The 23,034-nt window shown below is 36.3% G+C and overlaps 1 protein-coding gene across 1 annotated transcript in view; it reads right to left on the bottom strand.

Annotated features, from left to right (window-relative positions):
• Positions 1 to 23,034, bottom strand: part of INTU (inturned planar cell polarity protein) — a 76,905-nt gene that overhangs the window by 8,421 nt on the left and 45,450 nt on the right. Inside the window, exons 8-13 of the mRNA XM_021666309.2 lie at positions 21,248 to 21,437; positions 10,124 to 10,177; positions 5,940 to 6,002; positions 4,274 to 4,495; positions 3,121 to 3,603; positions 1,119 to 1,216 (exon numbers count right to left, since the gene is read on the bottom strand). Of these exons, the coding sequence (XP_021521984.2) occupies positions 1,119 to 1,216; positions 3,121 to 3,603; positions 4,274 to 4,495; positions 5,940 to 6,002; positions 10,124 to 10,177; positions 21,248 to 21,437 (1,110 nt within the window). The remainder of the gene's footprint in view (positions 1 to 1,118; positions 1,217 to 3,120; positions 3,604 to 4,273; positions 4,496 to 5,939; positions 6,003 to 10,123; positions 10,178 to 21,247; positions 21,438 to 23,034) is intronic.

The following is a 23,034-nucleotide window of genomic DNA, read 5'->3' on the forward strand; positions in this document are numbered from 1 at the left end:
TATATTTGAACTTACTATAAAGTGTTTCAATGATTAAGAATATGGTAGCTCTGTACTGTATGTGTGTGAATTCTATTTGTACATGTCTAGTTGTTCAAATAAAAGTGTGCAATTGAGTTTATTACACCAGTTGATCCCACACATGACATCCCACACATAATTAAATGTCTGCCAAGACCCAGGCAGATCTGCATCACCACATGATAACGGCATAAGAAGTGAATGTATAACATTTCATATTATAATAATTAGAGACAGTTTAACTTGCTAAGCATTATCTCCTCACTCAGTTTCTTTTACGTCAGAACTCCCTACTCAATGCAAGTTCGAAGTTTTACCTGTTTTCTAAAGAGAGTGTAATGGGTCCAGTTCCCTGGGACCCAAACTCTGAGAGTGAGCTATGCTGGAAGGAAACATTAGGAAGTACTCTTGGGAAAAACAGCTGTCGGGGTGGAATGACTGAGCAGGATTGAGCGGAGGGAGAAGGTGAAATATGCTATGGCAGCAACAAGCCTCAGTGGATACCACTGGGTACTATGAAGTTTGGTTGGCCTTTCAGAATTGTCTTCAATTTAGGCAAGGGGCCAAGCCTTTGTACTCACTTATTCATTAGTCATTGGAAGTGGGCTCCTCCCAGGAAGGAGTGTAACCTTAGCTGAGTCAACAAACTTTCATGTAGGACAAGGCTGGGGGAGTGACATGGCTAGGGGAGCTGTGAGGCATTAGCAGCCACCACTCTCAAGTGTTGGGAAGGAATACCCTGAGCTATGGTGTAACTGGACAGCACACCACTGTATCCACCAAACACTCTAAAAATAGTAAACTCTAATTTAAAAATTATATTAAATATACAAAAGGGAGGTTACCTGTGGAAGAGAAATAAAGGGGGACTTTCACATTTTGAAATACTACTTTGTGTGTTTTTCTCTCTTACAGTACATGGTCATTTTCCTAAATGTATAATGAAATATTAAAGAAATACCACAGATATTACCTTTAATATGTAAGATACATCAGAATTACATTTGCTGAGTAAAATATATGTTATAGAATTGTACTTTATCACTGTAAAACTTCCTGAAAGAGTTTAAGTGAACAAGAATAAGGAAGTTTCTTACTTCACTATGTTATATATTTCTAATTCTTTTTCTGGAAGGTCCTTTTTCAAGTTTCCCAAATGAAATGGATTTGGAAGAGTAGACTTCTTTTTAGTGACCTGAAAAATATAGTTAAGTAGATTGGTTTATATCTAAGAATGGAATTATATAGCAGAAATAATTTAAAAATTAAACATCCTTCTAAGAGAACTACTTACCATTTTGCAATGCTTCCTTTAAATATTTTTGATGCTAACTTGTACCTCTTCACTTATACTTGGCTGTCAGGGATCCCACGTCATGTTCTGGGATGGCATGCTGATATTCCCTGAAAACCTCCTATCAGAGCCATTACCAAGTTTGTATGTATGCATACTTGTCTCCCTCCCTAGACTCTGCACTCCTCAAAGTCAGGTGCTGTGTCTTACTCATTTCTGTATCTACTTTGTGTAGTATGGCCCTTGGCACTTAGTAGATATTTAATCAACATTTGTTGAATGGCTGAATTTTTTTTTTTTTTTTGAGATAGAGTCTCACTCTGTCACCCAGGCTGGTGTGCAGTGGCGTGATCTCGGCTCATTGCAACTTCCACCTCCAGGGTTCAAGTGATTCTCCTTCCTCAGCCTCCTGAGTAGCTGGGATTACAGGCACCTGCCACCATGCCAGGCTAATTTTTGTATTTTAGTAGAGACAGGGTTTTGCCATGTTAGTCAGTCTGGTCTCAAACTCCTGACCTCAAATGATCTGCCCGCCTCGGCCTCCCAAAGTGCTAGGATTTACAGGCATGAGCCACCTCATCCAGCTGAATGGCTGAATCTTAAAGGTGAAATCAGTTTCTCTTAGGAGCTGTTCCGGGCTTGGTAATTCTTTACTCTGTCCAAATCCTTTTAGACTATTTCTACCAATTTCATCGACTGGGATAATAGGTACGGTACTGATGTCAGTATTTCCAAATACACCCCTCTTAGGGCTCCAAAAGTATTCTGTTGTTTGGAATGAGGAGATTGCATCTGGTTATTTATGCCATGCTACTAGCATCTCATATTTTATTTGTGCTGCTTCTCAGACTTCTCATCTGGCATCACTTCCATCCACCCAAATGACAAGTTTCAAAAATGTTTTGAAAGACTGCAGCATCACTAGAATAAGTACAAAGCCTCCCAGGGTGAATGTTTTGATAATCATTTGGATATTTTATGGTATTTTCATGGGGAAAAATCAGGAAAAATGATAATCTGAAAAATGAACATCCTCTTTACAGTTAACTTTTAAATCTTTGAGTATTATACAGGTTCAGATTTTAAAATCTATAAAAATAGGGTAACACACACACACAGAGACATATACAGACACACACACATACACACATTTAGGGTTCTGATTCTCTTTGCTGAACATTTCATTGGCTATTTAGTCAGATTACCCCACAACAGGCCCCACAGCTTGGATGCTCTCTGTTATCATTGCAAATAGGGAAGAAAGAGATGAACATGGAAGTTAAGATTAAAGTTTCCCTATTTCTAAGTACTGTTAAACAGAAAACGAGGTCAAGGGGCTCTTGTCTTATTACTTGATATTTTTCTTTTTTTTTTTTTTTTGAGACAGAGTCTCACTCTGTCACCCAAGCTGTAGTGACAGATTGTGCAGTGGCACAATCCTGGCTCATTTGCAACCTCTGCCTCCTGGGTTTAAGCAATTCTTGTGTCTTAGCCTCCAGATATATCTGAGATTACAGGTGTGCACCACCATGCCTGGCTAATTTTTGTAATTTTAGTAGAGACTGGGTTTCACCACGTTGGCCAGGCTGGTCTCCAACTCCCAGCCTCAAACAATCTCCTACGCCTAGCCTGATATTTCTTTTTCTTTTTGGTTCAAAATCATTGGTTTGCCAGCAGTGACTGAAACATCCATCATGTCAAATGCAGAATGGTATGCCACTAAAATCAACTGTCTTGCAATTATAAAATAAGGACTGGGGAGACAGCTTAGCTCCCAGAATGTACACACTTGAATGAGCACACACCTTAAGCAAGGTTCCACTTTCTTCTAAACCATCAGAGCTCTGAGATTCTCTTTCTTTCCATGCTGCATCTGGTGTAGTATGAGGGCTAAAGCCATCATCATCTCCATCTTCACAACCATTGTCAGATCCTCCACTGCTTCGCAAAGGACTGGGCTTACGTGTCTTTAAGGAATAGTCACCAAAAAGTGTTCTTCTACATGTTGGAGAAGTTGCTACTTTGGAAGTACCTTGTAGCCTACTGAGAATAGGTGAAGTGGTCAAGCTATCTGTTTTTTCACGTGATCCGGTAAGGAACCAGTCAGCACAAGACAAACAGGGGGTTGGAGAAGATGCTAGCCGCTCATCTATGCGAGAATCTACTCCCTCCAGCTGGTGAAGAGTTGTTTTGACCTGATCCACATATATACAGTCCGGTCCAGGATTCCCAATAGCTTTGGATGCACAGCCTCCGGCTTCTAATAGTACACATAGCATATAATGTTTCTAAAGGGAAAAAAATTACAAATGTAGGTTTAGTTACCATGAAAATATTTACATAAAATGTACCTGTATAAACTTATAAATACCGAAGACATAGAGGCACATGGCATAATCATATGATGATTATCAAAATTTCCTTCCTCATCTTTCCTTTTTGGCTATTATCAATGCTTCTTGATCTCAGTTGAAAACAATCTTACATTGCCTTATCTTGATATAACATCAAACACTTCTTTTGAGACACAGAATTCCCTGATAGCTGTCAAAGAGCCTCAGTCATCGGAAGTCCTTTCATCTACAATTACATATTTATTCTGTTTCTGATTCTATATTCTTTTCATGTCTCCCTCTATCTCCCAAAACAAGCCAATGGATAAAACCACTATAGAAAGGGGAACAAAAGACTTTAAAAACCTGCTAAAATCTTTCCTTAGATATTATTATTTGTCCATTGGTATTAAATGGATGCAAAAGAAAAGGAATAAGGGACATGTAATATTTCCTTGAATACTAGTATTAGACATACTAATTTTAAATGAGCATGTTTGTGTATTTATTTAGAAAGTCAATACATACCTACCCACCCCCGCATCCCTAATCCCCAGCCAAAAAAAAGGAAAAGAAAAAGAAAAAAAGATGAAAAATCTCAAGAAAGAAGCTGAGGTAAACTTACCAAGCCAACAATTAGCAAAAAATATCTTCCTTCAGGTTCCGGAAAGACTTCAGTGTTTGAGTCTGCCAAAGGTCGGAGGTGATGCTGAGGAAACACTTCTCTCCATATTATCAACTGACCAATTCTTTGTTTTGCTGCTAATGGCAGCAGACAATAGTGGCGACAGTATACAGCAATATCAATAAGATCATCCTTGGGCAAATGATTGCATATCAAATAACCCTTGAATTTAATCACAAAGAACAAAAGTCTACCAGTGATATAAAGCAATTAATGCCATAATATATTTCTAAGAGTTTTATAAACACTTCTTCAGTTGGTTTAGAATATTCTAGTTTCAAATGGGATAAACACAGTAAAAGCAAATATTATTTTCTTGAGGTCAAAATAGAGATCAAATGATAACTTAAGGTCTACCAATAGGTAGACTTAGCACAAAGCAAGATCAAGATCACTTCTGTGTAGTACAGCTTCAGTATTTAGCAAAATTAAAAAAGAACTGAATTCTGAGAATGTAAAGTCAAGAAGCAGGGTCATGACAGAGACTCACTTTTCACTGTGCACCCTTCCCTATTGCTTGATTCTTTGTTAGATGTGTTTTATATTGTGTTTAAAAATACTTTTTTAAAAATAAAAATACTTAAATTTATTTGATGCCTAATTTGCTTTACATGGACATCAACTAAATGTTATAATAAGATTTATTTAAAAGATGTAGGTTACTTTTCTTTTTTCCTTTTTCTTTTTAATTGAACTGAGTCTCACTCTGTCACCCCAGGCTGGAGTACAGTGAAGTGATCTTGGCTCACCGCAGCTTCTGCTTCTTGGGTTAAAGCAATTCTTGTGCCTCAGCCTCCCAGGTAGCTGGGATCACAGGCATACACCACCCACCCCAGGCTGGAGTGCAGTGGTGTGATCTTGGCTCGCTGCAGCTTCTGCTTCCTGGATTAAAGAAATTCTTGTGCCTCAGCCTCCCACGTAGCCGGGATTACAGGCATGCACCACCATGCCCAGGTAATTTTTTTTTTTTTGTATTTTTAGTAGAGACGGGGTTTAACCATGTTGGACAAGCTGGTCTCAAACTCCTGACCTCTGGTGATCTGCCCACCTCGGCCTCCCAAAGTGGTGGGATTACAGGTGTGAGCCACCATGCCCGGCCAACTTTTCAACAGAGGATAAAAAACACACTCTTTGAAAAGGAAAGCAAGGAAAGTATTGTTCTTCTCTCTTACATACTTGGTTCTTTAAGTACTGTTTCTCACATTTGCAAATACTTTATAAATGCTTTAGAATGCAATGAAATCATAAATATTTACCATATTTACAAATATGGAGATGCAAATCTTGTTTTAAGGTCTTAATCTGATCAGGCATGGTGGCTGACACCTATAATCCCAGCACTTTGGGAGGCCAAGGCAGAAGGATTGCTTGAGCCTGGGAATTGTTTGAGCTGAGAATTGGAGGCTGCAGTGAGCTATGATTGTAGCCTGCACTCCAGCCTGGGTGGCAGGGAAAGACCCTGTCTCTAAAATAAGAAAGATCTTAATCTATGGTACCTATATTCAGAAGAAAAGAGATAAATGTATTTTTCGTGTTTGTAAAAGTATTGAAAATTTAGGTCTGTTTATATAGCAGCTGGACATTTCAACTTCAAGCTTTAACTTACCTTGTAAAATAGAGAAGAGCCCAAAATTGTATACAGCCGCCTCATGTCATAGTAATCCTCAGACTGGGGGAAAAATTCATAGTGGATTTTATATTTTAATTTTTTTGTGATAAAAATTCCAATTAAGCTATAATAGTTAAAATGAAAATTATATGCTTTAGTAACTAAATTTTTCATAGTGCCATCTTTAGAAATCAGTATACCAGAGTATTTGGATGAAATATAATACACATATATTTATTTCATTGAAAACAACCTTATTTTTTATTCTTTTAAGACTCTTGATTAGAGATACTAAGAACGTAAAATCTGTTACTCTATGAGGGATTTCTTAGAACAAATCTTTTTAGGACAAAAAGCTTTTACTCTATATAATCTACAATATCCAATATTACCATATGCTATTTTTGAAAGCACAAATTGATGCAACCTATTTGCAAGCAACTGAGGGGTATGTAAAAAAAATTAAGTATACATACCCTTTGAGTAATTCTACTTATAGAAATCTACAGGAATACTCAAGCAGTGGAATCAGTTGGATTATTTGTAATACAGAAAAATTAGAGATAACATGAAAATCAACAAGGGAGGAATGGCCAGCAAAACTAGATATACCACAGAATATCATACATATGTTAAAAAAATAAGACCGATCTATTGGAGCAGGCATAAAAGTTTTTAGGATACACTGCTCAGCAAATCATGCAAGCTGCAGAACAAAATATACATTATCATCTGATTTTTGTTAAAAGTAGCATCCCCACCAACTATATACATGTGTGTTTGTTTGTGTGTGGGAGTGTATATATATGGAAAAGGGTCTGGAAGGATACATTCCAATCTATAAGGACAGTTACACCTGGGGATGGAAGTGATAGAAAGGGATAAGCGAAGATATTTGCTTTTAAGAACCATGCTTGGATCTTCACCCAGTATACAGCTATTACTTTTATAAGTTTTTTTTAAACCCAATGAAACCTAAAGAAAACTAAAAACTGGAAATAAACTAACCATTCCTTAACTGGGGAATGGATAAACAAATTGTGACACATCTATATGATGGAATACGACTATTCAGCGATATTAAGAACTGAACTGCCTGTACAATAGCATGAATGAAACTTAAATCCATTATGCTAAGTTAAAGCCAGACACAATAAATTAACTACTATATGATTGTTTATTTAAATTCTCAAGACACATGTGGAATGTCTGCTTTATTCTAAGTGGCTGTCAGAGGCCCAGTCATGGACCAAGAACCAAAGAGCTGGGAACTGTGGAGCTGAACAGGGCAGGGATGTTCAGGTATCAGAAGGTAAAAGGAGGTCAGCTGAGTAGCCAGAGCAGCATTAAGGCCAGGTTGAGCAGGATGATTAACTTATATGACATCCTGGAAAAGGCAAAATCATGGGGACAGAACACAAATCAGTGATTGCCAGAGGTTGGGGGTATGGAGAGTGGTTGACTGTAAAGGGGCACGAAAGAATTTACTGAAAATAAATTATACCTTAATAATAATTTTTAAAAACTAAGGAAAACACAGCATCAGGATATAAGATTAAATCTTAAATCTAATTTCACCAAAACATTTAGAAGAGATCCTTATTTTCATATTTTTTAAAATTAAGGCAAAATTTGTGTTCTGTGAGTTTTGACAAATGCATACAGTTATGTAAGTGCTACAAAAATTGAGATGTAGAACAGTTCCCTCGACACCTCCCTACACCACCTTCTTTTCTGAGTAGTAGTCCATTCCTGAATATACCAAAATTTGTTCTGGTATTCACCCCTGCTAATGGACAGTTAAGTTATTTGAGCTGTTTCCACATTTTGGCTATTACAAATAAAGTTACTTTGTATACAGATCTTTGTATTACATATGCTTTCAGTTCTCTTGGTTTAAAAAGATAGGAACAGACTGGTTGAATTATATGGTAGGTATACGTTTTATTAAGTTATTAAGTTATTAAGAAACTGCCAAACTGTCTTCCAAAGTAACTGTACCATTTTACATTCTCAATTTATCCATTTTTTTCTTTTATGAATTACGTTATTTTTCTGTATCCAAGGAATCCCAATAGATCATTTTTTAACCACAGAAAATATTGTTAACTCCACTGCTCATTAAAATAATGTTCCATAAAGGCATGAATTAGATTTTTAAATTAAACGTATTGGATGTAAGTTCCAAACACGGGATATTTTAATACTTTAGATCTGAACTGCTCCTAATGGCTAATATCCATCTAAACACTTTCCATTAGTAAAAAAATTATGAGCCACGAAAAGCTTACCAGGAAGAGTTCACCATGCTTAAATTTCTATTATTTGTACAGACAAAACACCCCTCCATTTGTTTAGGGTCTTTGCTAAGACTCAGTTACCCCTTCAAGCTAACTTTCTCCTCTCACTTTCACCTGCAATCTTCTTGAGGATAATCTACACTTCATGGCTTCTACTTCCTTACTTCCCATTACTTCATAAAAGAACTTTTATTACTGAGAATTTTAGTGTATACAAAAAGGAAACTGTACAATTAGTTCTTGCATAGCTATTGTCACCCAGGTTTAACTATGACCAGTCCTTGGCTCATCTTGTTTCATCTGTATAATCATCTTCCCCTCCTCATGCTGAATTATTTCAAAACCAATCCCAGATATTAAATCATTTCATCTGTAAACACTTCAGAATGTATGCATAAAACTGAAGGAATCTCAAAATATATATAATCATAATACCATTATCACAATCTAAAGAATTGTTTTCATCTAATACCCAGCCATTAGTGTTTACATTTCCTTGAATGTATGAGACCCAAGAATAGATTCTGTCTCATTTATGAGATTCCTTGACTCGTAGATGTTTTTAAAAGTTTGTTTGAATGAGGATCTAAGAAAGGACATACATATACTTGGTTGATAAAATATTAAGTTTCTTGTATCTGAGTCCTCTCTCAATTTCTCTCCCTTCTCCTCACCCTCACACCACCACCTTTTTCTAATTTATTTGGAGAAGAAAGTGTCCTGCAATATTTGCCAGTCTGGATTTTGCTGACTGCAACTCTTCTTCCCCAAATGGGGTCTTTTTAACATGTTCCCTTTCAGCGGTATTTCCAGTAGGTTGGTAGTTACATCTGAGGCCTCATCAAGCATATTTTATAGGTCAACTGTGTGCCTCCATCAGGAACAACATATTATCTGCCGTTTCTCTTTTTGTGATATTAGCAGCTATTGATGACCATTGCCTAGATCCATTAATTCATTGAGGGATTGCAAAATGGTGATATTCCAATTCTGTCAGTCTTTCTTGATATTTCAAGGTTACCTCTGTTTGGTAACGTTGATATATGGTTCAGACAGGAAAGGCAGGATAAATGTCTGATTTTTCTTCATTTAACAGTTTTCACAAAAACAAGTTGGTGCCCTCATATTCTGCAAAGTTGACTAATAAGAATCCTTTTTTTTTTTTTTTTAAGTATCATTATGCACTCATGGACTTATACATATCTGATGTGTTTCAATCTTTTGTAGGTATTTCCTTATAGATGTTAAAGAGGGAGCCTCTTCAAGTTGTCTCATGACAATTTGAGTTCTACTATAACCCTATTAATTTTTGGAAAGCTTTCTGCATTTCTGATATGACAAGATGTTCTTAGACTTATCTTGCACATTTTCAGCCCCAATTTTGGATGAGCCAATTCTTGAGGAGTCCTGGTTCCTTTTGGTGAGAAATGTTACTTATACACCATGTCCTGGGTATACTGCGATGGTCACTATTGCTAGACCTTTTCATTGGACATAGCTAGGAAATACAATAATTAAAAGATTAAAACCCATATTGATACTTCCAATTTAAGTATAGCTCTAGAGGATTCTTATTTAACTTAATCAGTATTACATCCATATTCATTTTCCTCAAAAGCTTAGTTCTTAGTGACATGTAATGTATGAATGTCAAATGTAATGAATCATTTTTAATCCCATAATATACATTGTGTAACAAATATTTCAACTGAGTAGAAAATCTTAAGGTAAGCAAAATAGATTTTGTCAGTGTCAAAACAGAGGCCTAATGTGTATTTCAAGATTATTATATATCTACTTGGTAAATAGTTAGAATAATGACTGCTTTACAAAATAAAAATTCAACATTGAGCCTTTTATAAAACCCACTCCTTCTCTTACCAGTTCTGCAAAATCTGCAGCCTCCAAGTCACTTAATGCCATGTCTAATTCCATCTGTTAAAAAAAAAAGTAACATAAACATTTGACTTACATTGTTACTTTTTTAGTAATGGCCATATAAAAAGTGCTTAAATTACTACTTGAAAAATTGAGTATCTTTCTCTTTTGTGTTACTTAGGAAATGTCTCAAAATGGAACATATTGTTTTTAAGCTTTGCAATTATAAAAGTTTACTTATTTAACTTATTGTTTTTAAGCTCTGCAAATATAAAACAACTTACTCATTTAACATAGCATATTTCAACTAAATCTCAATAACTACAAAATGGTCCTTACCATTTATTCAATGCATAGTAAATTTATGAGATTCAAAAGTTGCTTTCCAGTTTTAAGTTAGAAATTAACCCATTTGATTTCATAGAAGAAAATGAAAATCAGTCTTAAAGTAGCTAATTTATTTTGAGTTGTTCTTGTTTCTCTATTTCTTGTATATTACTAAATAGTTACATTCTTGAAAAATATCAACATTCTTCCCTGTCTTTCTCTTGGACACAATGTTTTGCATTCAAGTGTTGTCAATCAAATGCCCTCTGGAATCTGGCACAGTTCAACTCCCCCACAGAGTTATTAGAAAAAAAATAGCTTATTTAGGATTTGGATTTTGTTTCTATGGAAATTGCCTTAATTCTTTTATGCATCACCTTTGTTCTTCTTTGAAGCATCCCAAATTTAAAAATAGAATAAATTTAATCTGAAGTTTAATCTATAATACAAATATATATATAAATCAAAACTGCTGGCAATTGATTTTTGTGGCATACATGCTATTTGTGAATAAGAATCCTTTTTTTTTTGAGACTGAGTCTCACTCTGTCACCTGGGTTGTAGTGCAGTGGCGTGATCTCGGCTCACTGCAACCTCTGCCTCCCAGAGAATTCTTTTTTTTCTTTAAATGCCAAAGCACTCTCTGCAGGACTGTTTCACACACAAATTATGTCTTACTGAGAAGACAAAAGCTTTTGAAATATTAGTCATGCCTTTCAATGCTTTTCACACAGTATGACTTATTACTCATTTGTGACCTACATTTTTCTGCATCTTGCAAATACTTTAGGTTCCCTTTTTTGTGGCTATTAGTCTGTCTTGTGAAAAACTGCAGGACAAAATTACCGATTTGTGATTTTTGATCTCAAAAACTGTTCAATGAGTTGCTATTCCTGCTACTAAACTCTATAGGCAATTAATGTACAAGATTACTATAATATGTATGTTTGTTTATATTCCTTAAATGAAAACATAAAATATCTTCTAATTATTTCAGTGTACCCTAGGAAAATATGATTGGAAAAAAACCCATCAAAATAAAAAACTTCTCAAATACCTGGGAAGGAAAACTGAAGTAAGACTTCATTATATACTAAAACTGGAACAAATACATTTTTTTCCAAGTTAAAAATAATGATTTATTTTGTTTTTAAAAATAAACAAACAAAAATCACTATTTCCACCTAAAATTGGCAGGTATAAGTTACCTTATACACATGTTTTTAACTAGATTTCTTAAGGCATTAAATTCCTTAACATTTTCCACTAGAAGATACATAGTCAATAAATCCTACAATTTTTAATAATGAGAAATATCAAGAGAAATGGAATCAACCTAAGTGTCCATCAACAGATGAATAAAGAAAATGCGCTAAATATACATAATGGAATACTATTTAGCCATAAAAAAGAACAAAATCCTGTCATTTATGACAACACATATGAACCTAGAGGGCATTGTGTTAAGTGAAATAAGCCAGGCACAGAAAAACAAACACCACATGATCTCATTCATATGTGGAACCTAAAAAAGCTGATATCACAGAAGGAGAGAGTAGAATGGTGGTTACCAAAGGCTTGGGCAGTTAGGGGAGAGGGTGAATGAGGAAATGTTGGTCAAAGGACATACAATCACAGATAAGAGGAGTAAAATTTTTTTAAAAATTAGAAAAGTTAAGCTTATAGGAATGAAAACTAGGCAAGTCATTGCCTGGGGCTGGCACGGTGGGGAGAAGAAATTGAGAGGGGAAAGAGAGAAGTAAAGAGTAACTACTAATGGTCATGGAACTTCTTTATTGGTTGATGCAATGTTCTAAAACTGATTGTGGTGATGGTTAGGCAGCTCTGTGAACTGACTAAAAAACATTTAATTGTACATTTTAAATGGGAAAATTCTATGACATGTAAAATATCTCAATGAAGCCATTAAGGAAAAAGAACTTGATTAAGTTCATATAACTATTGTTCAAGCTGAAATTTTTTTAAATAGTCAAGAGAAAGTCTTGGTTATTAAACTGCTGTGCTGTACTGCCTTAAATGAAGTAACTGGCATTTGAAACAGATAGGGCTTTATTGGTCTAAAACAGTGAGGTTTAATAATTTACCATCATGTCTCAGAATGTTTCAGTATAAAATTAAGGTCTTAAAAGTATTTTTAACTAAAAAAAAAAATGAAATCACAACTTATCAAAATTCATGTAGTGCAGCAAAAGTGGTGCTTGGGGGAAGTTTATAGCATTAAATGCATATATTAGAAAAGAAGAAAGATCTAAAACAAATAATCTAAGTTTCTATTTTAGGAAACTAGAACAAAAATCAAATTAAAACTAAAATAAGCAGAAAAAAAGAAGTAATAAAAAGTAGAGGAGAAATCAATGACACTGAAAACAGGAAAGCCATAGAGAAAAATCAGTGAAACCAAAAGTTGGTTCTTTGAAAAAAAAACAACAATAAAATGGATAAGTCTCTAGACGAACTAAGATAAAAAGAGAGAGGACACAAATTACTAATATCAGAAATGAAAGTGGGGGCATTAGTGCAGAGTCCATGGACATTAAAAGGATAGAAAAAGAATACTGTAAACAACTCTATGTTCACAAATTTGATAACTGGAACGGTCAAATTTCTTGAAAGATACAAGAAGAAAAAGATACTATAAATTAGCTTACACTTATTAAAGAAGTTGAATCACTAATTAATCAACTTGCACCAGGCCCAGATGGGTAGACTGGTGAATTCTACCAAACATTTAAGTAAGAAATTATTCCAATTCTCTATAATTTCTTTCAGAAGACAGAAGCAGAGGGAATACTTCTTAATTCATTTTATGAGGTCAGCATTACCCTACTACTAAAACCAGACAAAGACATTACAAGAGAAAAACAAACAAACAAAAAATGACAGACCAGTATCTTTTATGAACAGATGCAAAAACCTTCAATAAAATATTAGCAGAGGGAATCCAACAATGTCTAAAAAGAAATATACACCACAGAGAAAGGGGATTTATCGCAGGTATGCAAGGCAGGTTTGACATTCAAAACCCAATTAATGTAATCCATCAGATCAACAGGCTAAAACACACACACACACACACACACACACACACACACACGATTCTATTAATATACGCAGAAAAAGCATTTGATAAAATCCAATATTCTTTCATGATAAAAACTCTTAGTATACTAGGAATAGAGGGAAACTTCTTCACCTTAATAAATAATACATACAAAAAACTTATGGGTAACTTCATACTTAATGGTGATACATGAGGTACTTCCTAAGATGAGAAAGTGGCAAGGATGTCCCCTACCACCACTCCTTTTCCACATCATACTTGGAGGCCCAATTAATGCAATAAGGCAAGAACATGAAATACATGATTGGGAAGGAAGAAATAAAACTGTCTTTGTTCCTAGTTGACATTATTGTTTACATAGGAAAGCTGAAAGAATTGACAAAATCTCATTTATTAAAATTTCATATATTTTATAAAATATATAAAAGTCTCACTCTTTATAAATATATAAAGGTCTCACTCTGTCCTCCAGGCTGTAGTGCAGTGGCATGATCTCAGCTCACTGCAGCCTCTGCCTCCTGGGTTCAAGCGATTCTCCCACCTCAGCCTCCTGAATAGCTGGGATTACAGGTATGTGCCACCACGCTCTGCTTAGTTTTGTATTATTATTTTTTTTTGGTAGAGAAGGGGTTTTACCATGTTGGCCAGGCTGGTCATGAACTCCTGACCTCAAGTGATCCACCCATCTCGGCCTCCTAAAGTGCTGGGCTTACAGGCATTAGCCACTGCACCTAGCCTATAAGTCAATTTTTTTCCTATATATCAGCAATGAATAAGTGGAATTTGAAATTAAAAACAGAATACCATGTACCTTAGCAATCCCAAAAATAAAATGTTCTCAGTTATAAATTTAACAAAATATACACAATATCTGTATGAGGAAAACTACCATACTCTGATAAATGAAATCGAAGGAGAATTAAACAAATGGAGAGATATTCCACGTTTTTACAGATAGGAAGACTCAATATTGTCAAGATGTCGGTTCTTCACAACTTGATCTATATATTAAATGCAATCCCAATCAAAATTCCGACAAGGTATTCTTAAGTTTATATGGAGAGGCAAAAGACCCAGAACAGCAGTACGTACAATATTGAATGAGAACAACAAAATCTGAGGACTGATACTATCCTACTTTAAGACTTAATATAAATGTACAGTAATCAAGACATTGTGTTATTGGTCAAAGAACAGACAAATAGGTCAATGGAACAGAGAGTCCACAAATATACCCACATAAGTACTGTTAACTGATCTTTGACAAAGGAGCAAATACAATGTAAAGAAGCAAAGATGGTCTTTTCAACAAATGGTGCTAGAATAACTGAACACACATATGAAAAATATGAATCTAGACACAGACCTTATACCCTTCACAAAAATTAACTCTAAGTGGACCATATGCCTAAATATAAAAGGCAAAACTACAAAAGTCCTAGAAGATAACATGGGAGAAAATTTAGATGACTTTGGGTATGACAATAACTTTTTAGATATAACACCGAAACCACAATCCATGAGACTGATAAGCTAGACTTCATCAAATTAAAAACTATTGCTCTCCAACATACAATGTCAATAGAATAAGATGAACCACAGACTGTGGGAAAATATTTGAAAAAGTCACATCTGATAAAGAACCGTTATCTAAAATATACAAAGACCTCTTAAAACTCCACAGTAAGAACATGCACAAAAAAATTTTTAATGGTCCAGAATAGGATTAAGATGGCAGATAGGAGGCAAGGCTAACTTGAAGCTCTTCTCGAATCAACAGAGCAGCATGTGGACACTTAAATCATGAACTTTTGCTCCAAGAACTACAGCAGAAGCATACCAGGAAAGCTGAGAGAATCCACAGACCCTTTGAAGGAACTGGATCACTGCTGCAGGCTCCCTGAGATGTTGAAAAACTGTGAGTCTGCTTGCTTTCTCAATGGGGAGGCTCCTGGTCTGGGGCAAGTTCTAAGCCATGGTCACCGGCTACCTAGAAATAGACTCAGCGCTGTTGTGGGGGCATGGTGGGAGTAAGACTGGCCTTTAGGATGGTGGGCTATGTGGGAGAGGAGTGACACCTGTGACTGCTGGTTTTCCCCCACTTCCCTGGTGACCTGTGTGACTCAACAGAGGCAGCCATAATCTCCCTGGGAATATAACTCCACTGGACTTGGAACTGCACCCCCATCCCCCATAGAAGCCGCAGCAAGCCCTGTTCAAGAAGAGCTGGAGCTTGGACCTGCCTATCCCTGCCCCTACCTAGTAGTATTTTTCTACCCATCCTGGTAGCCAAAGACAAAGGTCATAATCTCTTCGGAGCTCTGTGGCCCTGACCACTGTCTGAGAAACCTGAATACTTAACCAGGTGTCCCTAGGGCAAGTTTATGTTCTCCCTAAAGGACTGAAGCTGATGCTCTCTTGAAAGTGCCACCTCCTGAATGGAGGCCAAACAACACAAAACAAAAACACAACCAGGGACACCTCACAGAGTCCACTTCACTCCCCTGCTACTTCCATTGGAGCAGATGCTATGGCTACAAGACCTGAAGATGGATCACATCACAGGACTCTTTGCAGACACTTCCTGGCACCAGCCTGGAGCCTGGTATCTCTTCTCGGTGGTTAGACCCAGAAGAGCAAAAATAATCACTATAGTTCAGCTGTCAGGACGCTCCATCTTAGGGAAAAGGGGAGAGCACCACATCAAGGGAGCATTCCATGGGACAAAAGAATCTGAACAGCAGCCCTTGAATCCCAGATCTTCCCTCTGACATAGTCTACCCAAATGAGAAGGAACCAGAAAAACAATTCTGGTAATATAAGAAAACAAGGTTTTTAAACACTTTCAGAAGATCATACCAGCCAATCAGCAATGGATCTAAACCAAGTTGAAATCTCTGAATTGCCAGAAAAAGAATTCAGTAGGCCAACTAATAAGCTAATCAAGGAGGCACCAGAGAAACATGAAGTTCAACTTAAAGAAATGAAAACCATGATACAGGTTATGAAAGGAAAATTCTTCAGTGAAACAGATAGCATAAATAAAAAACAGTCACAACTTTTGGAAATCAAGGACACACAGAAATACAAAATGCACTGGAAACTCTCAACAACAGAATCAAACAAGCAGAAGAAAGAACTTCAGAGCTCAAAGACAAGGTTTTTCAATTAACCCAATCCATCAAAGACAAAGTCTCCAAGAAATTTGGGACTATGTTAAATGTCCAAACCTAAGAATAATTGGTGTTCCTGAGGAAGAAGAGAAATCTAAAAGTTTAGGAAACATATTTAAGGGAATAGTTGAGGAAAATTTCCCCCGCCTTCCTAGAGATCTAAACACCCAAATGCAATAAGCTCGAAGACCACCTGGGAAATTCATCACAAAAAGATCATCGCCTAGGCACACAGTGATTAAGTTATCTAAAGTCAAGACAAAGGAAAGAATCTTAAGAGCTACTTTTACTTAAGGAATCTCCAGCAATCCCATTACTAGGTATCTACCCAGAGGAAAAGAAGTCATTATATGAATAAGATACTTGCACAAACATATTTATAGCAGCACAATTCACAATTGCAAAAATATGGAACCAAATGCCCATTAATCAACGAATGGATAAAGAAAATGTGGTGTATATAAATACCACGGAATACTACTCAGCTATAAAGAGGAACAAAATAAAGGCATTTGCAGTAATCTGGATGGAACTGGAGACTATTATTCTAAGTGAAGTAACTCAGGAATGGAAAACCAAATATCATATGTTCTCACTTATATGTGGGAACTAAGCCATGAGGATGCAAAGGGATAAGAATAATACTTGGAGTTTGGGAACTTGGGGGAAATAGTGGCGGGTGGTAAGAGATAAAAGATTATACACTGGGTACAGTGTACACTCCTTGGGTGATGGGTGGACCAAAATCTCAGAAATCGCCACTAAAGGACTTACTCATGTAACCAAACACCACCTGTTCCCTAAAAACCTATTGAATTAAAAAAAAATTGGGCCAAAGGCCTTAACAGACACTTCATTAAAGAAGATATTCAGATGGCAAATAAGCATATGAGAAGATGTTCCACATCATATGATCATCAGGGAAATGCAAATTAAAATAACAGTGAGACAGCACTAGACATAGTAGAATGACCAAAATCCAAAATACTGACAAAACTAAGTTCTGACGAGGATATGGAACAACAGAAACTCTCATTCATTGCTGATGGGAATACAAAATACAGCCACTTTGGAAGACAGTTTGGCAGTTTCTTACAATACTAAACATTCTCTTGCTATTTGACCAACAATTAATTGCCAAAACTTGGGAGCAACCAAGATTTCCAGCGAATGGATAAACTGTGGTACATCTGAGCAATTAAATATTCAACATTAAAAAGAAATGAGTTATCAAGCCGTAAAAAGACAAAGAGGAACTTAAAATGTATATTACTAAGTGAAAGAAGTCTATGTGGAAAGGCTATTTACTATATGATTACAACTACATAACATTTTGGAAAATATAAAATGATGGAGACAGTGAAAAGATCAATTGTTTCCAGGGGTTAATGGAAAGGGAGGGATGAAAGAGAGGGATAGGCGGAACACAGAAGATTTCTGGGGCAGTGAAACTACTCTATGATACTAAAAGGATGAATCCATGTCATTCAATCTGTCTAAATCCATAGAACGTGCACCACCAAGAATGTACCCTAATTTAAATGATGGACTTTGGGTTATTATGATGTGTCAATGTAGGTTCATCAATTATAACAACTGTACCCCTGAGGTGGAGAATGTTGATAATAGAGAGGTTATGTATGTGTGATGTATGTGGGGAGGGGTATGTGGGAAATCTGTACCTTTCTTTCAATTTTACTGTGAACCTAAAACTGCAGTTAAAAAAAAAAAACTGCAAATGTTACTGCTATTCAAATTTTATATTAATCAAATAGACTTTTAGACTACTTTAGCAGAAGGAATCTATCTTCCCAAAAGTATTGCTCTTAGTCTCCTAACTGGACTACAAAATGTAGAAAACATCTAAGCCAGATCCTTACTGTTTCCTGTATATTAATTTCACCTGCTCAACTTGACTGTGAACACCTAGAGAGTTTTCTAGATTCTGGAAAGCACAGCACAAACCTGAGCAACCGGCACAATGAACACTGATCTCCACACAGTAGTGTTAGACGTAATAAGGATAAAAGCAACCAAAGCATTGACAAGATAAGCAACAGTTATGATTTAAGGCAATGAATTAAAAAATATATACCAGAATTTTCACAGTGATTTCTTACTTTGATATTCTTTTTGGGTGAAATAAAGAAAAGCATATAAATCTTTTAATGAAATATATGCTAAATTAACAAAAATCTCAATGAAAAAGAAATCAGTATAAGAGGTAGCCTTCACACGGGATTTGTAAGCCCAAAATAGGCTATATTTTTAAACATCTTAAACTTGAAGGAACATAATATTTAGTCTTAATGTATCTAAATCCTAAACACAATGCCCCTAAAACAGTAAGTTACGTCTACTATCACAGAAAGAAGGGACTATATATTTTGAGGGAAGAGGTTTCTTTAATGAAGAAATTCTGACAGGGGGCAGGAACCTGGGTAATGGCCAGGCAGAATGGCAAGCCTCATGAGATAGTACCTTCTGACTCATGACGTGGACATGGGTCCGGTGACTGTCTGAGGAAAAAAGACCCCAGAATGGACATGAGACAGTCTTTAGAACCAGGGTGTTTCTCTTTTAAAAGTAAATTTATCTAGTTACTTTCTTTCTATGTTTCTACCTATATTAAACACTTAGATCCTTTCCTTGCCCTTCCCCTTCCTTTTCCCTTCCCTTTCCTTTCCCCTTTCTTTCTCCTTTACCTTTTCCTTTCCTTTCTTTTTTCCTTTTACCTTCCCTTTTTCCTCTTCCCTCTTCTTTTTCCTTTCCTTTCCTAAGATAGGGTCTCGCTCTGTTGCCCTACTGTAGTACAGTGGTGCAATCATAGCTCACTACAACTATGATTGAGTGGGGAGCCCAACTCCTGGGCTCAGGTAATCCTCCCACCTCAGCCTCTTGAGTAGCTGGAACTACAGGCACATGCCACCATGCTCTGCTAATATTTAAAATTTTTGTGATGACAGAGTTTCCCTATGTTATCCAGGCTGGTCTTGAACTCTTGGCCTCTAGTGATCCTCTAGTGATCCCACCTCAGCCTCCCAAAGCACAAGGATTACAGGCATCAGCCAATGCTTATATATTCTTATGAAAACATTAGTGAGGTAGAATTATATATCTCATACTTTTTAGTTTTTATACAATTTAAGAAACTGGTAGGCCAGGTAGCATGGCTCATGCCTGCAATCCCGGCACTCTAGGAGGCTGAGGCGGACAGACTGCTTGAGCTCAGGAGTTCGAGACCAGTCTGGACAACATGCAGAAACCTTGTCTCTACTATAAATACAAAAATTAGCCAGGTGTGGTGGTGTGCATGTGTAGTCCCAGCTACTCGAGAGGCTGAGGTGGGAGGATCACCTGGGCCTGGGATGTGGAGGCTGCAGTGAGCTATGATCACGCCACTGCACTCCCACTCCAGCTGAGATGACAGAGCAAGACCCTGTTTAAAAAAAAAAAAAGAAAAGAAAGAAAAGGTAATTATTGTCCTGAGATATCAAAAGACACATCACCAGGCAGTTGATAGAGCTAAGGACAAAATAAAAATACCAGAAGACAAAGCATCCTTTGAACAAGCTCTAACACCTCATCTCCTTTCAAATAGCAATTGTATAATAATGCTCTCATAACTATAACTACAACGTGTCAGGAACAGTTCTAAGTACTTCACGTGTAATAACTCACAACCCTTCTATGAAGTAGGTACTATTATTTCCTCCATTTTACAGATAAGGAAACTGAGCAAAGTGATTGATACATCAATTTAAATAATTATTAAACTATCAAAAAGGCATTTATTTGATCATACATTGTAGACTCTAATGAAGATAAGAAACTTGAATTAGGTTTCTACTGTAACATAGCCTAGGTTCCTTAATGGGCAGAGAAGTGGCTATGGCATAGTGCCTCATTTTATACTAATACAAATGCTGTAACTGAATAGATTATATGGTTATCTATGCTGATGAAAATGTCTGAAATAATCTTGTCAATCATTAAATAATGAAGTTATTCTACATATACAGATATGACTAAAATCATATTGATAATACTTAACCGTCATGCAGTCTTACTGTTGGTATGCTATCTATGGGACAAGCCAAAAGGTAATCACATATGTTCATGGTAAAAAAAAAAAAAAAAAAGATTTTGGTAGACTAGTGAACTTTGTATTTTAACCGAGAATATTGTTAGTCAACATGTCATCTATTTTTTTTTGTACAGAAACATAATTCTAACTTGATAACCTGACATTATAAAACCAAAATCCCAAAGTTCCAAAGTAAGGCACACCATTTAATTACGATTTCTGAAAGGTATTCCCAGCTTGCACAAAGCTTAAATTTAAAGAGGAAAAAGCTAATTTCTATTTATAAAGAATAATTTCTCTTTCTGGGTTTATTGCACTGGACCTCCGACTGTGTCAACCAATTGCCTCTTTAATTTTTAGCCATAATTCCCAAATAACAAAAACTCTAAGAAAAAAAAAGAAGATAAAAGATTATAAGTCACCTGGTTCTGGTTCTTCTTTATAATACCTAGGATTACCTTGATATCCAGTGGAAGTGTGAGCCCCCGGACTCCAGGGAGGTTATCTAGAAGTACTGCGCTGGAAGCGTCGTGCTGCTGAGCACTGGGACTGGTACTGGAATGCAGTTTCGCAGGCTGAAGTGCTCTTTGAAAGAACAAGTTAAAAAAATGATCCAAACGAGGAACATTCTCAACCTGGCAAAAGGCACTGGAGACATAAGAACTGTAAGTTAGAACAACATATGGAAATGGAGGTCATTTTTTGTGTGCTCCTAAGGGGGCCAGATCTTTCCCAACTACACTGGCTATCTTCCTCACTCCTCTCCTCAGTTAATAGAATCACTGCTAGAATGTTACTGATGGAGTGTGTAAAGAAATTCACCCTGTCCATATTTCTTACCCTAAAACCTACTCTCAAATATACTGAGTAGATGCTTTATGGAAGAACCACAGGACTAACACAAGCGACATATCTACAACAGTAAGGGCTGAAGTGCCCTTTTTGTAAAAAATGTAGGTTGTTTTTACCTCTGACTGTCTCTCAACCATTTACATTTCCCAATATCTTTCAGGCAATGTGGAATGATAATGAGATTTTGAACTTTGCAATAGAACAGATCTGGCTTATCACAGCTCTTTCTAGGTAGCTATCCCAGGCAAATCACCTAACTTCTCTCTAACTTTGGTTTCCAACTCTGTGAAACTAGGGTTAATACATTCTAACTCACATGCAGAATGCCTAGAACATAATAAGCATAAGTTCTTATTATGCTTATTATTTACTGGTACACAGTAATTACATAATAAGCATAAGTGATTTCCTCCTGTCTTTACTACTGAAGGTATAACATTAAAGAACTCAAAAAACAAAATGAGAGGAAAAAAAAGAAATGCTTGCTTTTAGCCATATAAAAGTAACACAGCATTCACTGCAACCATTTATTGGAACAGCCCACTGAATGACAAAACAGCAGGTACATATGCTATCAGCATATCAAAATAATATTCGCGGATTCATCCAACAAATATTTGAGTGACTGCTACAATCCAGGCACTATTTGCATTGCTGAGGTATAGCAGTGAAACTGTCAGGACAAAAGACAACGGGCTCCTGTGGAGCTTCTGTTCCAATGGAGAAGGACAACAAGTGAACAAACAGTAAAAAACACGGATTCACATAAAGGACTATGCAGAAAATAGTGCCATGTGAATGGGTGGTATGACAGGTTGGCTACTTTAGATCGAATGGTTGGAGAAGAAACTCTGAGAAAGGGCATTTAAGCTGATATTCCAATGTCAGGAAATCTAGCAAGAAGAAAAAATAAAAAAGGCCTGGGGTGGGGAAAAGCTTTGTCAGGGTGTTTGCAATACAGTCCCAAGGGGCATGTGTGGTTTGAAATCTGAAGTCAGAAGGGTAGGTAGGAGCCAGATAATCATACAGAAAGATCACTGTAACTGCTATATTAAAATGAGTTCCAGTAGCAAGAATGATGGGAAGTAGACAAGTTAAGAGGCTACTGTAGTGTGTGAGAGACGGCGGTAGCTGGACAGGGCAATGGCAAAGATAAAGACAAACGGGCGGATTGGAGGTTTTGAAGACTGATCAGGACTTGATGAATTCGCTGGGAATGGTGAAGGAAATTTTATAGCTTTAATTTGCTCACAACATTACACTGTTAGTATATAGTCAGTTTTCTGTGGCTCATAGAGAACTAACCAGCTCACAACTTTAAAAAAGTAATTAAGTTCCTATACTTTTTGGTCTTTTTGTAATTTTTCACAATGGGCCCTTAATATCTTTCATA

Source organism: Aotus nancymaae, unplaced genomic scaffold (assembly GCF_030222135.1).
Source record: "Aotus nancymaae isolate 86718 unplaced genomic scaffold, 86718_ANA_hifiasm-v0.15.2.pri h1tg000033l, whole genome shotgun sequence".
Classification (NCBI taxonomy): Eukaryota; Metazoa; Chordata; class Mammalia; order Primates; family Aotidae; genus Aotus; species Aotus nancymaae.